We start from the raw sequence: 14,271 nt of genomic DNA, 5'->3' as shown, positions 1-14,271 counted from the left end.
TTGTTTGGCAGGCCCAGGCTGGATTCAAACCCGTCACCTTAGGTATATGTGGCTGGCGCCTTAGCCACTTGAGCCACAGGCACCAAGCCTGCAGTCTGTTTCTTGAAGATCAGATAGAATTGATGAGCTTTTAGACATTTCAACATAGTTAATTAATGAATTAATTAAATTTACATGGTGTCCCAAAAGTCCAATGAATTGGACTGAATGGTCTAATAGAGTCTTTCTAGCCTAGGATTTTATGATTCTAGGTATATTTCACATATTCTCTCATGCTTTCACTAGTTTTTCAACAGTTGTGCCCTTGATAGCGTCCAGACATCTCAAATGCACCACACTAAAATAAGAATGGAATCCTCTTTAAACCAGACTCTGTAGTTGTTACTGCATACTCAGAAAATGCTAATGGAGAACAGAGCATCTAATATTTGGGTTTGAATGTAGGAAATTACTCAATCAAATTTGAGATTTTGTATTGAAAAGTGCCTCATTTATCTAAGCCCTATTATTTGTCTTCTACTGTGGTTATTTAAATTGAACATACTTAGAAAATTGAGCATATTACAATATATTTAATAGGCCAGGCACGATGGTTCATGCCTATATAATCTTAGCACTCTGTGAGGCTGAAGCAGACGGGTCACTTGAGCTCAGGAGTTCAAGACCAGACTGAGCCAGAGAGAGACCCTGTCTCTACAGATAGCCAGGCATTGTGGCAGGCACCTGTAGTCCCAGCTACTTGAGAGGCTAAAGCAGGAGGATCACTTGAGACCAAGAGTTTGAGGTTGCTGTGAGTTATGATGCCACAGCATCCTACTAAGGGTGACAGTGAGACTATCTCCAAAAAAAGAAAAAATATATATATGTGCATATATATACACACACACTCTGTACAGTATATAAACAGTAAATAAATTTCACAGAGAATTGTGTGTACACACTATATAGTGTTTTTATTTGGTCAGTTTGTCACTTTACTCTTAATGCCATTTCTCCTGAAAGGACTCCAGTGATCCTCCTGCCACAGCCTCCTGAGTAGCTGGGACTGCAGGCACCCGCTGCAGCATAGGCCTCGTTTTTCTATTTTTCATATCAGCAGTGAGCCACTGTGCCTGGCCCTAGCTTTGTTTTTGTTGTTTTACTTTCTTGTTCCTCTGGAATGTTTCTAGTAAGATCGCATTCCTTTGTTAAAATCTTTTCTTACTGGCTCGGCGCCTTGTGGCTTAAGTGGCTAAGGCATCAGCCACATACACCTAAGGTGGAGGTTTCGAATCCAGCCCAGGTTCTCCAAACAACAATGACAGCTGCAACCAAAAAATAGCTGGGCATTGTCGCGGGTGCCTGTGGGAGGCTGAGGCAGGAGACTCACTTGAGCCCAAGAGTTGGAGGTTGCTGTGAGCCATGATGCCATGGCACTCTACCCAGGGGGACAGCTTGAGGCTCTGTCTCAAAAAAAAAAAAACTTACCATCCTAAGCCTTTTTAAAAAAAAAAAAAAAAAAGTGATTTAGCCTCCTCCTTCTTAACAAACTCTTTGGTCTTTTTAATCAATTTGATATTATAAAAGAAGAATTTTTAAGGATCTTTAAAATGTGTTTTTAAGCCAGCATGGTGTCTCATGCCTCTTAATCCCAGTACTCTGGGAAGCTGAGGCAGGAGGATCCCTGTCTCTGCTAAAATAGAAAAATTATCTGAGTGATGTGGCAGGTTCCTGTGGTCCCATCTATGGGGAGACTAAGGCAGGAAGATTGCTTGAACCCAGGACTTTGAGGTTGCTGTGAGCTCTGATGATACCTGGTGCAACAGAGACTGTGTCTCAATAAATATATATACATATATGTATTTTTTAGATTTAGATTATTTTTTAGATGTTAACATTTTTGTGTTTATTTCAGTAAGTATGGCTTACAGTTAGTCATTAAATATCTCAGAAATTTTGAAAGTATGTTTTCAGTAGTAGCATCAGTGCTGTTTTTATGCATGGCAGTGTATTAATATATCACTGTATGTGATCAGAAGAGGGGCAGCCTCAGCTTGTGCTGGGCTCAGCCTGTGCCCTCGTCTTGAATAGGCTGCTACCACACCTGGACTGACTCCACTCAGCACGGGGGAGTGCAGACGGCCATCTTTGCCTCTCAGTGGTGGAGAGAGGCCAGCCTCCCCCCAAGGGCAGAGATTTAGAACACAGAATGGGCCGTTTATCGTCCGTGCACCATGTTTGTTTTGTTTTGTTTTTGAGAAATGTATTGCATGAACAATTGCTTCCTCATCTTATTCTTCTTCATTTTTTCCCCATTCCTTTTTAGGCTCCTCTATAGTTTAGCCTTCAATGCCAGGTTTCTGAGACATCTTTGGTTTCTGATATCTTCCATGACCACACGGATGATCACCGGGTATGTAACACATACAGTCGTAGGTGGAGCTCCCGGCCGTGGGCAGCCTCATTAAGACATTGTGTACAGGTGTTTTTAATTCTTCTACTGAACTCATTTCATACTGGGAAAAAGTTCTGGATGGTCTCAACTTAGTGCCTAATTTGCCGGTTATTTATATGTGTTCATTAATAAGAGCATGGCCTTATCTCATGGCAAATGTGTTTTGAGAATCCCAGTCTTTTTTTTCTTTTTCTAACTAGAGACTTAGGAATTACTTTACTCACAATGACTTTAATATTCTTTTTATTATTATTTTTTGCCTTGGACACTTAGAGATTTATTCTTTTGACAGTGAAATATAGATTTAAGGGAATTTTAACACCATTACAAATATTAAAACAGTATAGAGGTTGGTCTTTAAAATGTTTTGTTGAGCTAATTTGATTTTTTGTATATGAATCACTGTGTAACTTGAAAGTTACCGGCTTTAATATATATTTTAATTGAATGTATAATAAGAATTTCATATTTAAAATTTGTCATGGCAAAGTGACTTAGCTCATTATCATGTGGTTGGATTTTTCCACCATCAGAAGTCTCAGCTCATCTCTGCACTACAATATGAAGAGCTGAGATGTGTGACTCAGTTAGCTGGAACTCAGACCTAGAGAATGCAGCTGCATGTCTGCTCACTACACGGCTAGAGCAGCAGTTGCCATCCTGACTGCACACTGGGAACCAGCTTGTCCTCTAAAAGGAAGCAAGTCCCAGTCATAGGGCAAGTGTGTGGAAAGAAGAGGTAGGTTTTTTCTTTTTTTAGGAACAAGATGGGAGAAAGAATTTTTGGTAGGTGGAGGTGAGGTATCCAGAATGTAAACAAGCATCATCTGCACCTTATCTGGTCTGTCCCATGTGAGATGGTGCTGGATTAGGGGCTTTTTAATGCAGTATGCAGAGCAAAGATGCTCCCGTTTTTGAACCCTTTAATCAGCCACAATTGGCCCCGTTGTGAATGGAACTGGTGTTCAGACCATCTGTACAAAAAGTGTTCTTACAAATGACAGGGGACTGTCACTTTATGAATTGCGCTACTTTACTTGTCTTTGTTTTCATTACTGAATCCTAAAAGTGAGGAAAGGGAGTGGTTAGCAACGCCATTATCTGTCTCATGGGAGTCCCACAGCATCAGAAGCGAGTGTCAGAAACAGATGAGAGACCCTGGAATGACAGGATGGCTAGAAAAATTGTTCTCTAGCCTTTCATTTCCAAAACTAAAATCCAGGGTTTAGGTGTGTTTTTCGTGGTGTTTTTGGGCACTTCAGTCACTTATGACTGCCTACCTTAGCTTTCCTGAATGAGTGACAGGTTGGCTAGACAGAAGGCCATGAGGAGCGTTAGGACGGGAGAGCACCACTTGCGTTAAGTGTCCCAGACTCCAGCAGTGGCACTGTTGTAGTTCTGCCTGATAATTGCTTGTTTATTTGTGATATTTATCTTTGGGTAAGGAAATGGGGTCATGTATGTGAAAGAAAAATGAGATATTATTACTATTTTATAAGTTGGTAAAATTATACAAGTTTTTTAATTCATTTCTTAAAAGGCAATTTGAGAATTTGAGTTTCTTTTTACTTGTGTTTTTCTTTCTTTTCTTTTCTTTTTTTGTTTTTGTTTTTTGGTTTTTGTTTTTGTTTTTTGAGACAGGGTCTTGCTCTGTCACCCAGGCTAAAGTACAGTGGTGTGATCACAGCACACTGCAACCTCAAACTCATGGGCTCAAGGAATCTTCCTGCCTCAGCCTGCTGACTAGCTGGGGACTACAGGTGCGTGCCACCATGCCTGGCTAACTTTTCTATTTTTTTGTAGAGATAGGGTCTTACTCTTGCTTAGGCTGGCCTCCAACTCCTGGCCTCAAGCAATCTCCTGCCTTGGCCTCCCAGAGTGCTAGGATTACATGTATCTACTGTACCCAACCTATATTAATTTGTTAAATTATTTATTGAAATAACGACCCTCAAGAAACTGACGGTGTATTTATACAATCCTAACACGTACACTCCCTGACTTACAGTGGACTCACATCCCGATAAACATTAGTTGACGATGCCCTGACTTGGTGCACCCGACTTACCCAAGTGTCATAGCTTAGCCTTGCCTTCCTAATACGTGCTTGAACACTTACCTTAGCCTGTAGTTGGGCAAAATCTTCAAATACAAAGCCCGTTTTTTAATAAAGTATTAAATATCTCTTAGTTTATCAAACACCATACAGAAATTGTAAAACCGAATGGTTTTATGGGCAGAGTCCCGATTTCTATTGACAGCATTTCACGTTGAAAAATCCCAAGTAAAACCATCATGAGTCCGTGACATGTCCCATCATATTTACTATTGGGAATAAAATTCAAAATGGAACGTTTGCTTTTCTGAAAACTGCATTCAGTTTATTCTGGAAATCCGTCACAGCAGACAAGAGTAACCAGGGCTTTAGCTTAAGTGTGCAGTGGCATCCTCAAGGTAGTGTACTGAAGTGCAGGCTCTGTTCCCATCCCTGAGGGTCAGAGTCTAGAGCCCGAGCTGTCACAGGCTTCTCAGACCACTGAGTTGCACCTGGGACTGCGCTGACTGAGAAGCACTGTTCTCTCCCCAGCCCAACAGGACTATCTCTAGGTGGATAAGAAGCATTTTAGAACGTCATGTATTTTGCAAATAACATTTTTATTCATGTACCTTATTTACAGTATTTGCTATAGTGTAGCTCCTGCTTGCTGACGATGAAAGACCCGATAGCAGCTGGCTTCTGTTTTCCATCAGGCATCTCTGCATCAGGGCGTGACGTGAGGGTGCTGTGCCCAGGAGTCCTCAGTGTGTGCAGTGGGTGCCTTGTTGGTTATCTGATCACGTAATTCCAAGATAGCCTGCAGTAGTACTCTGCACACTTTCTGAGGCAAAAATTCATTCTTACATAGAAGACAGGAAGCTCTTGAAGTTGGGGCAAAGAGGAGGAATGGCTCCCACAGATACAGACGCAGAGGTTGGAGGGAGCACAGGTTTCACCAGTGCTCAGTAATTTAACCAACACCCCTAAGTTATTGGTTGATGTCTTTTCCATTATAGTAAATTATAGACTTTTTATTTGCAGATAAGTCTTTGGGATTGACTTCTTTTCAGAGAACATTGGGTCAGTGTTTGTAGTAGAATGAGTCGTCAGCAGAGAACAGACACCTGCTCCTCACTGCGCCCTGCTGCCGGGAACCCTGGGGCATGTCTAACCTTTCTTGCCAGTCCCATTTTCTGACATTAAAGTCAAAATGATTAATTTTCTTTGCTTATTACACAGGGGTTTAAAGAGAACAAATAGTTACTGGTGGTTAATTACCCTATTGTTCTTTAGGGAATGCATCCTGGCATTAATGTGCATAATTGATGATACAGTGATGGTGATAATCGGTTCCCAACAGGGATAACAGATGAAAGCTGATTCATCTCTTTTTTAGATTCAGAAAATACTTTGTCCTCATTGCAGCTGGTTAATGCTGCCAGTACCATGTTCCTCTAAACAGAATGTGTTCTTGCACATTATCTGTTATTTCTGTATTTCTACGTTTGGTAGCAAGGGAACTAAAACGTACTGATCACGTGTTTTTGTTAATATAAGCAAAATATATGACATTAAATTTTTTGTCTTCTGTATGTCAGCAAAATTTTTACTGGTTACCACTATGTGTCAATGTCCTGGTACAGGGCATGGTGGAGAGTAACTAAGAATATAGGGAAGGGGCTGGGTGTAGTGTTTTGTGCCTGTAATCCTAGCACTTTAGGAGGTTGAGGCAGGAGTTTGCCACTTGAGGCGGGAGTTTGAGACCAGGCTGTACAATACAGTGAGAGCCTGTCTCTGAAAAAAATAGGAAAATTAATTGATGTGGTGGTATGTGCCTATTAGTCGCAGCTACTCGGGAGGCTGAGGCAGGAATTTTTTTTTTCTTTTGAGACAGAGTCTCACTATGTCGCCCTGGATAGAGTGCTGTGGCGTTACAGCTCACAACAACCTCAAACTCTTGGGCTTAAGCAATTCTCTTGCCTCAGCCTCCCAAATAGCTGGGACTACAGGCACCCGCCCTAACACTGGCTATTTTTGTTGTTGTTGTTGCAGTTGTCATTGTTGTTTTTAGCTGACTGGGGCCAGGTTCAAAGCCACCAGCCTTGGTGCATGTGGCTGGCGTTGTAACCACTTTGCTAGAGGTGCCCAGCCTGAGGCAGGAACATTGCTTGAGCCCAGGAGTTTGGGGCTGCGTTGAGCTGTGGTGATGCTGCTGTACTCTAACCCCAGCAACAAAGCAAGACCATGTCTCAAAAAGTAAATGAATGAATGAATGATTGAAATAGGAGAGGACTCCTTTTCTCACAGGATGGGCAGTTAGAAGCAGCCATGGCTAGGCAGTGAAGGCTGTCCCACATCTCTTTTATCCTCCACAGAAACAGCCTTTTTCTGTCGCGCACGCTTTGGCACTGAGGCAGGGCAGTTTTCTTTGCTGTGTGTCCCTGCTGTGTTCTGTTTCAGATGAATGGCTTTCCTCCATGAGTTCACGTGTCCGTTTAGCACAGTGCTAAGTGCCTGTATGAACCGGGCACATCGAGCTGTGCAGGGTGGTGTCGTAGCACCTTTTCCCATGGGAGTGGAGGCCACACTGTTGGGGCGGTGCCTCCCTAAGCTGTGCTCCACAGGCACTGAGACAGTCCAGAAGGTTTAACCCTGCCTGACTAATGAGTAGCTTTCTTTCCAATCCTAACTCCTTGGTCAAGTCCCATCTAATGTAACCTGTGGTTTTGTGGAAATAGATGTTCGGGGAGGTAAGGTGTGATCTGGCCCACAACATCTAGTAACCCATGATTGGCTGGAGGTGCTGGAGGGCACGTTGGGCTGTGTGGATTGGGAAGGGCTCACAGGGGACCCTCAGTTAACGAAATGCTCCTTCGTAAGACGAGGATCCAGGCTCAAATGAGAGAAGAGGAACACACTCTCGGTGGCAGAAGTGCATTTAATAGGGCCTAGCTCCTGTTGGGGGAGGAGACCGCAGGGTCCTCTTAGGACCACCCCACAGTGGCAGCCCTTGATGCCCAGGAGCAGCAGCAGTAACAGGAGCTGCTGGACACGCCTGACCCTGGGAACATGGCCAGCATAGCATAGGGAAGTGTTGGTCCTGAAGGGTCTCATTTGGCTTCAGTATTGAACTATTTTCAGTGTTCCTAAAAGTAACTGAATGAGTTTTTCCTGAAACCTGAATGGTTGCCTTTTTAAAATATGTTGAATTGTGGGAAAGGGGGATAGTTTTTTTCATAAAAGCAGAGCACAGCACAGCATGTCTTCAGTAGTGGCGTGGTGTAACTCTTTATAGGGCCTCCGCCATGGGGCTGCAGACTCAACTCCAGTGACCTGGTTTATCCAGTTGATATGAGCAGCAGGCCGGTTAGTGAGGAGTAGTGGGTTGATTAATCTGTGCTGTTTATTAACCTATATTGTCAGGGTCACAGTGACTTCCCCTTACCTCTAAGTGGTGTAAGTGTTAATGTAAATGTTATGTTCTGATTATATTTGTCTGGTACAGTGTCTTAATCAGTTACCAAAGTAAAGCTTATCTTAAAATAACTGGGTCTTTTCTGTCTCCTCGTCAAGGTCTCTGGTGCCGTTGCTGCAGGTGATATCCAGGGGCTCTCCTATGTCTTTTGAAGATTCTGGTCGCATCATCCCACTATTTTACCTTTTCAGCTCCTTGTTTAGCCATTCGCTAATTTCCATACATGATAATGAATTCTTTGGTGATCCCATAGAAGGTAAGAATTTTGAGAAATCCCTTTGTTGCTGTCTACGTGGTCTGTCAGTTTTCATAGACAATAGAAAGCCTTTGGGTGTGTGAGAAATGAAAAAAAGAAATGTACAATAGAAAATTGTGATGGGTTGTATTTTCCAGTTGTAGGTCAGAGACAATCGTCGATGATGCCTTTCACTTTGGAGGAGCTGGTGGTGCTGTCTCGGTGCCTGCGGGACGCCTGCCTGGGCATCATCAAGCTGGCCTACCCAGAGACAAAGCCAGAGGTGCGGGAAGAGTACGTCATAGCGTTTCAGAGTGTTGGAGTCACCACCAGCTCTGAGATGCAGCAGTGTATACAGATGGAGCAGAAACGGTGGATTCAGTTATTTAAGGTAGAGAATATACATGTTTTCTTGTTTACTGAGGGTGAATGACATGCAAATTTGTTTTGTCTTTACTCATTTCAGAGTAATAGGCTTGTTTCAGGCCTAAGTTTACTTTGCAAAACTTAGTTAAGAAAAGTCATTTTATTTTAATTTACATTTACCTCATTTTAAAACTGTGTTTGTTTATTGTTACTTGTACCTTTGTAAATTGTCCTAGGTACTTATTGTGAAACAGTGAAGTATAATTTAATTTTTTTTTTTTTTTGAGGCAGAGTCTCAAGCTGTCGCCCTGCATAGAGTGCCATGGCATCACAGCTCACAGCAACCTCCAGCTTGGGCTCAAGTGATCCTCTTACCTCAGTTTTTCTGTTTTTAGTAGAGAAGGGGTCTCACTTTTGCTCAGGCTGGTCTCAAACTTGTGTAATTTAAATTTTTAATATTTTCCTCTAAAATTTTCCTATAAACTGGGTGCAGTGGCTCACGCCTCTAATCCCAGTACTCTGGACAGATCACTTGAGCTCAGGAAATTCGAGGCCAACCTGAGCAAGAGTGAGATCCTGTCTCTAAAAGTAGCTGGGTGTTATGGCGGTGCCTGTAGTTTCAGCTACTTGGGAAACTGAGCAGAGGATCACTTGAGCTCAGAGTCCTGAGGTTGCTGTGAGCAACCCACAGCACTCTCCCAAGGGCGACAAAGTGAGACTGTCTCAAAAAAAAAAAAAATTTCTTACAGATTTTATTGTTTCAAACAATTGATTAACAAGGTAGAATAATAGGTCATTAATTTTGAATGCAAGTTATATGTAAATTATTTTTAAATATCTCATTTTAAAAGAGAAATTATGAGTTACTGTGGTTACAATATAGGCAGGAAACCACCACCACTGCGAGAACATAACTATTGGGGTAGAAAAAAAGAAAAGGAAAAGGGTGCTTGACTTCCCATGAAATTTCTGCAGCAAACACATCTAGTCAGCTAAAATTGCTCATTAAAGAAGTGAGAGCAGAAGAAACGCATTTTCCAAATTGAATGCTAGATTTACAGTCCGTTTAGTACCAGCGACCTCTCGCACACTAATGTTCAGTTCGAGTCATCAGCTGTCCCTTTGGGTCTTTTATCACTGCTTTTGTCAAGCTATCTATTTAATTGAAAGAAGTTAATTGAATGAAAATGATCAACTAAGCTTGTATTAATATTGCTAATGGAACTTTCTTCTTGGCCATGTTTGGAGAAAGATGTCAAGCTAGACTTCAGGAAGGGCCCATTAATGCTTGCACTTAACCTGATGGGCTAATTAAGGAATGCTTATTCATTCTACAAGTCCGCGAGAGTCTCTATCCAGCCCATTGTGCCTGATTTTACAACACATTTCACTTATGAGCATGAGCATTAGTAGCAGAGAGAGTAACTGATAATGTTTTGATTGCACTGAATACAGCACTAATGCATCATTGAATTTATAATTGTGCAGATTGGTGTAATATGTGTTTGCACAATTTATTTTAATTACCTATCTCTATATTCCTAAGTATACTTTAAAGGTCACATGCTAAGCCCTTAATATATCTTTTCTTAACAATTGACAATTTTGTAATTTTTCTAAGTTAAAAGTAAGCTACCTTACTAAAATTTGTAATCCTTCTGTGAGTTTTTCCTGGGTATGGGTGTCAGGTAGCGTATGTGTCTTCCCATCAGTATTTAATTAAACTCTGGCATCTTTGTTAATAAAGCTTTCCATTGTGTAGGATGTCGGGTCTTGTGTACAGTATCAGATAATTCCCTTGTTTTATAGCACCTATTGAGAGTCATGATTTTCATACAACAAGCTTATCTTTTGGACATCTGAACCTCGGAAGGTAACGATGCTATATAAAATATTTTCACCGTGACCCTATTTTGTTTTGATTAAGCATTAAATTAAAATTTTGTAGTGAACTCTTCTTTGTGCCTCAGAGTGACTCCTTGCCACTTTATTAATCATTGAAGGTTCTAACAATTAGGGTGAAAGTTCTTTTTTTGGTACAGGGTTGTTTTGACTGGAGTTTTTTGAGTGGATTTCTGTTCTAAGCCAAACAGAAACCTTTGGTCCCCAGATTATTTACGCTGCCTGTTATTAAGCTGAGTCCTAAAAATAATAACAATCAAGGCATCCTCTTGGAGTAATCAGCTCCAGTCCTTATTCTTTTAAGAAAATAGCTATCTTGGCCAGGCGCAGCCACTCACACCTACAACTCCAGCACCTAGGAAGGGCCGAGGCAGGTGGATCACCTGAGCTCAGGAGTTTGAGACCAGCCTGAGCAAGAGTATTTTAGCTACTAAAATTAAAAAAAAAAAAAATCTAGCGGGGCATTGTGGTGGGCACATGTAGTCCCAGCTACTTGGGAGGCTGAAGCAGGAGGATCAGCTGAGCCCCAGAGTTTGAGGTTGCTGTGAGCTGTGAGGCCAGGGCACCCTATCCAGGACAACAGAGTGAGACTGTCACCAAAAAAAAAAAAGGAAAAAGGAAAATATGAAATAGTCAAAACTTACTGAGCAGTTACTGTTAGACAGTATTCTGAGAGCTTTGCAGCTTTGCATATGTCCATTACATATGTAATTCTGTGAGAAGGTCCGTGTTTGTCCCTATTTTGCAAATGAGGTCACGTAGCTAGTAGTTGGTAGAGCTGCTGCTGCTTTACAGTCCCCTCTGAAAAGTGTTAAAGTAACAGCAGCATTTTATATATAGTAGTATTATGCCAAATTTGAGTTGAATAATTCAAGGTAGAATCAACTAAGAAAGTAAAAACATTTTGCCAATAATTTTCTACCTTGTGTTGATTGTGACAGAATTGCAAACGATGAGACTTGACTCCTTCAACACTGACCATTAGTCCTCCCAAACTGATTTGTGTAAGAGACCCTGTAGGCTGGCCACGGAGCATAGAATTTTAAGTAGATAGAGTCATCTTTCTTTGTCACTATAAGAATTAAGATCAGTTTCTAAGCCCTGCATTGACACTGCTAAAACAGTTTATGCATTTATCAAATTTATAAACTCCTCTTAAAGTGCAGTTTATAGCTATAATTGCTTTAGCTCTTTGAGGAGATAGGGAATCCTATTTTGATACGTCTTTGTGTGCAGCTGTAAGAGTTAACAGGAGCTGCTCAGGGGTACGGCAGGGAGATGAAGAAGGCACCTTCTACCCGGGTGTCTGTACACTGGGAGAAGGGTCTGTGGTTTCAGTGATTTTCACATTCTCTGGGGTTAAATTTGTATTTTTCAGTTTCAGAAAACCTTGAAAGTAAAAATTTTAACACGATGGTAGTGGCCTACATGTGACCACGCCTTGCCGCCCTTTTTGCCCCCAGTGGCCATGCAGCACTGACTTCTGGGTTCTGTGCTGTGGGGCTCCGCCATGGCATACGCTGTCTTTGTAGGGTTCATTTTTTTTGCTTTTGCTTTTAGACTGCTAGTTAAAACAGATACTTTGATTAGTAATTTTGTAGAGTTTTTAAACACATGGCAGTGGAAAATACTGTTGACTTACAAAACACCAGTTTTTAACCAGTGATAGGAGCAGTCCATACCAGGCCTTTCAGGACCTTGAGGGGTTTGTGAATGAATCAAGACTGGGCCCTGTTAACCGTGTGGTGAGGAGTCGGTGCTGCTGACACAGAGGTGCAAATCCCAGCTGGTAAACTGCAGCTTCTGGAAACGGACATTTTCTGAGAGATGGTGCATTACCAGTTTTTCTCATATGTCATTTTTATATATTCTTCGTTATAAAGTCAGATTATTAAGAAATTCTGTTTTGATAATGTTTACCAGGTTACACAGTTACCACATTTAAATATCTATGAATCTATGAGCTTTTAAGGCATTAACTAAACTGGTTGATTTTTATTGGTCAGATTTTACATAAAGACTTTTCTTTCTTCTTTTTGGCCAGGGCTGGGTTTGAACCCACCACCTCCAGCATATGGGACCAGCGCCCTACCCTTTTGAGCCACGGCGCTGCCCCTACATAAAGACTTTTATATTATTATGTAACAGTTGCTTTTCCTAACTTGGACTATATATACTAACTTTTTTGGTTGCAATACTGCATCCAAATATTAGTCATCTACATTAGAAATGTCATAAAAGCATTAATAACCTTAAATCATCTAATTGACATATAAATTTATTATATGTTATCTTATGAAATGATAATACAGGTAATAATTAAGAATATTTCACAGGGCGCGTGGCTCAATGCCTGTAATCCTCACACTCTGGGAGGCCGAGGTGGGTGGATTGCCTGAGCTCATGGATTTGAGAGCAGCCTGAGCCAAAGTGAGATCCCATCTCTTAAAAATAGCCGGGTGTTATGGCGGGGACCTATAGTCCAAGCTACTCAAGAGGCTGAGTCAAGGGGATCACTTGAGCCCAAGAGTTTGAGGCTGCTGTGAGCTATGAGACCAGGACATTCTACCAAGGGTAACAAAGTGAGAGTCTGTCTCCAAAAAAAAGAAAATTTCCACAAGGGAAGTTAAGTGTGATCTGTGCAATCATCAGAGCCAGTGAACTCTCTAAGGCACTGTGGTCTTGTGAAAACAGTGCCTGTTAATTTATTATATAACCTTCAATTTGGACAGTTGTCAAGTGGGTTTTTTATAAGGAGTTTCTACACTTCTGTGCAGTTGTATATGATCTTTTAAATATGGAGGTTGAGGGAAACCTGCTTACAAGTATCACCTATTTATAATTCACATGGTACGTGGCAGAATGTGTGTAACAGTTGAGTGCATTTTTAGGTATTAAATATATTAGCTTCTGAGCATTTATTTCATCTACAGTTTTGATCTAGTGTGGAAGAACATGATACATGAGATAGGGTTACACATCAGGGTGGCCTGTGGCTCAGCAAGTAGGGCAACGGTCCCATATACCAAAGGTTGTGGGTTCAAACTCTGCCCCAGCCAAAAGCTGCAAAAAAATTAAAAAGATTTAAAAAAAAAAAAAGAAAAGCCAGGCGTTGTGGCAAGTGCCTGTAGTCCCAGCTACTTGGGAGGCTGAAGCAAGAGGATCACCTAAGCCCAAGAGCTAGAGGTTACTGTGAGCTGTGTACCAAGGGTAACAAAGTGAGATTCTATCTCTTAAAAAAAAAAAAGTTAACACATCAAAGAAATATAATCTGGTGTATTCATAACTTACAACTTATTAGAACTTGTTTACTGAGCCAGAAATAGCCATTTTTTCAAAGATTTTCTTTTTTTTGGGGGGACAAAGTCTAACTTTGTCACCCTCGGTAGAGTACCGTAGCATCACAGGTCATAGCAACCTCTAGCTCTTGGGCTTAGGTGATTCTCTTGCCTCAGCCTCCTGAGTAACTGGGACTTACAGGTACCTGCCACAACACCCAGCTTTTTTTTTTTTTTTTTGCAGTTTGGCCAGAGATGGGTTTGAACCTACCACCCTTGGTATATGGGGCCGGCGCCCTACTCACTGAGCCATGGGCACTGCCCTAAGATTTTCTTGTTTGCTATTTGCCTTTACTTTCCATTGGTCTCACCCTGACTCTCAAGTCAGAATCAAGACATAGAATCAAGTGGGAGCAACTGGGAATAGCTGTCACCTGGCTCTGCCTCAATGAGGTGAGCTGGACTGACTTCTGGGCATTGTGGTGGGCATTTCACAAAGTTCCAGGGTTCTGACCTACAGCAAAGGCCAAGAGCCCCAGGCCT

The 14,271-nt window shown here is 41.6% G+C and overlaps 1 protein-coding gene across 1 annotated transcript in view; it reads left to right on the top strand.

Moving 5' to 3' along the window:
• UBE3C (ubiquitin protein ligase E3C) overlaps window positions 1-14,271 on the top strand; it is a 133,368-nt gene that overhangs the window by 49,513 nt on the left and 69,584 nt on the right. The window contains exons 10-12 of the mRNA XM_012812962.2: window positions 2,306-2,392; window positions 8,046-8,203; window positions 8,341-8,573. Of these exons, the coding sequence (XP_012668416.2) occupies window positions 2,306-2,392; window positions 8,046-8,203; window positions 8,341-8,573 (478 nt within the window). The remainder of the gene's footprint in view (window positions 1-2,305; window positions 2,393-8,045; window positions 8,204-8,340; window positions 8,574-14,271) is intronic.

This window comes from Otolemur garnettii, unplaced genomic scaffold (assembly GCF_000181295.1).
Source record: "Otolemur garnettii isolate 467f Iridium unplaced genomic scaffold, OtoGar3 scaffold00235, whole genome shotgun sequence".
Lineage (NCBI taxonomy): Eukaryota > Metazoa > Chordata > Mammalia > Primates > Galagidae > Otolemur > Otolemur garnettii.
The sequence above is the reverse complement of the archived record's forward strand: the minus strand, read 5'-3'. Positions and strand labels throughout refer to the sequence as shown.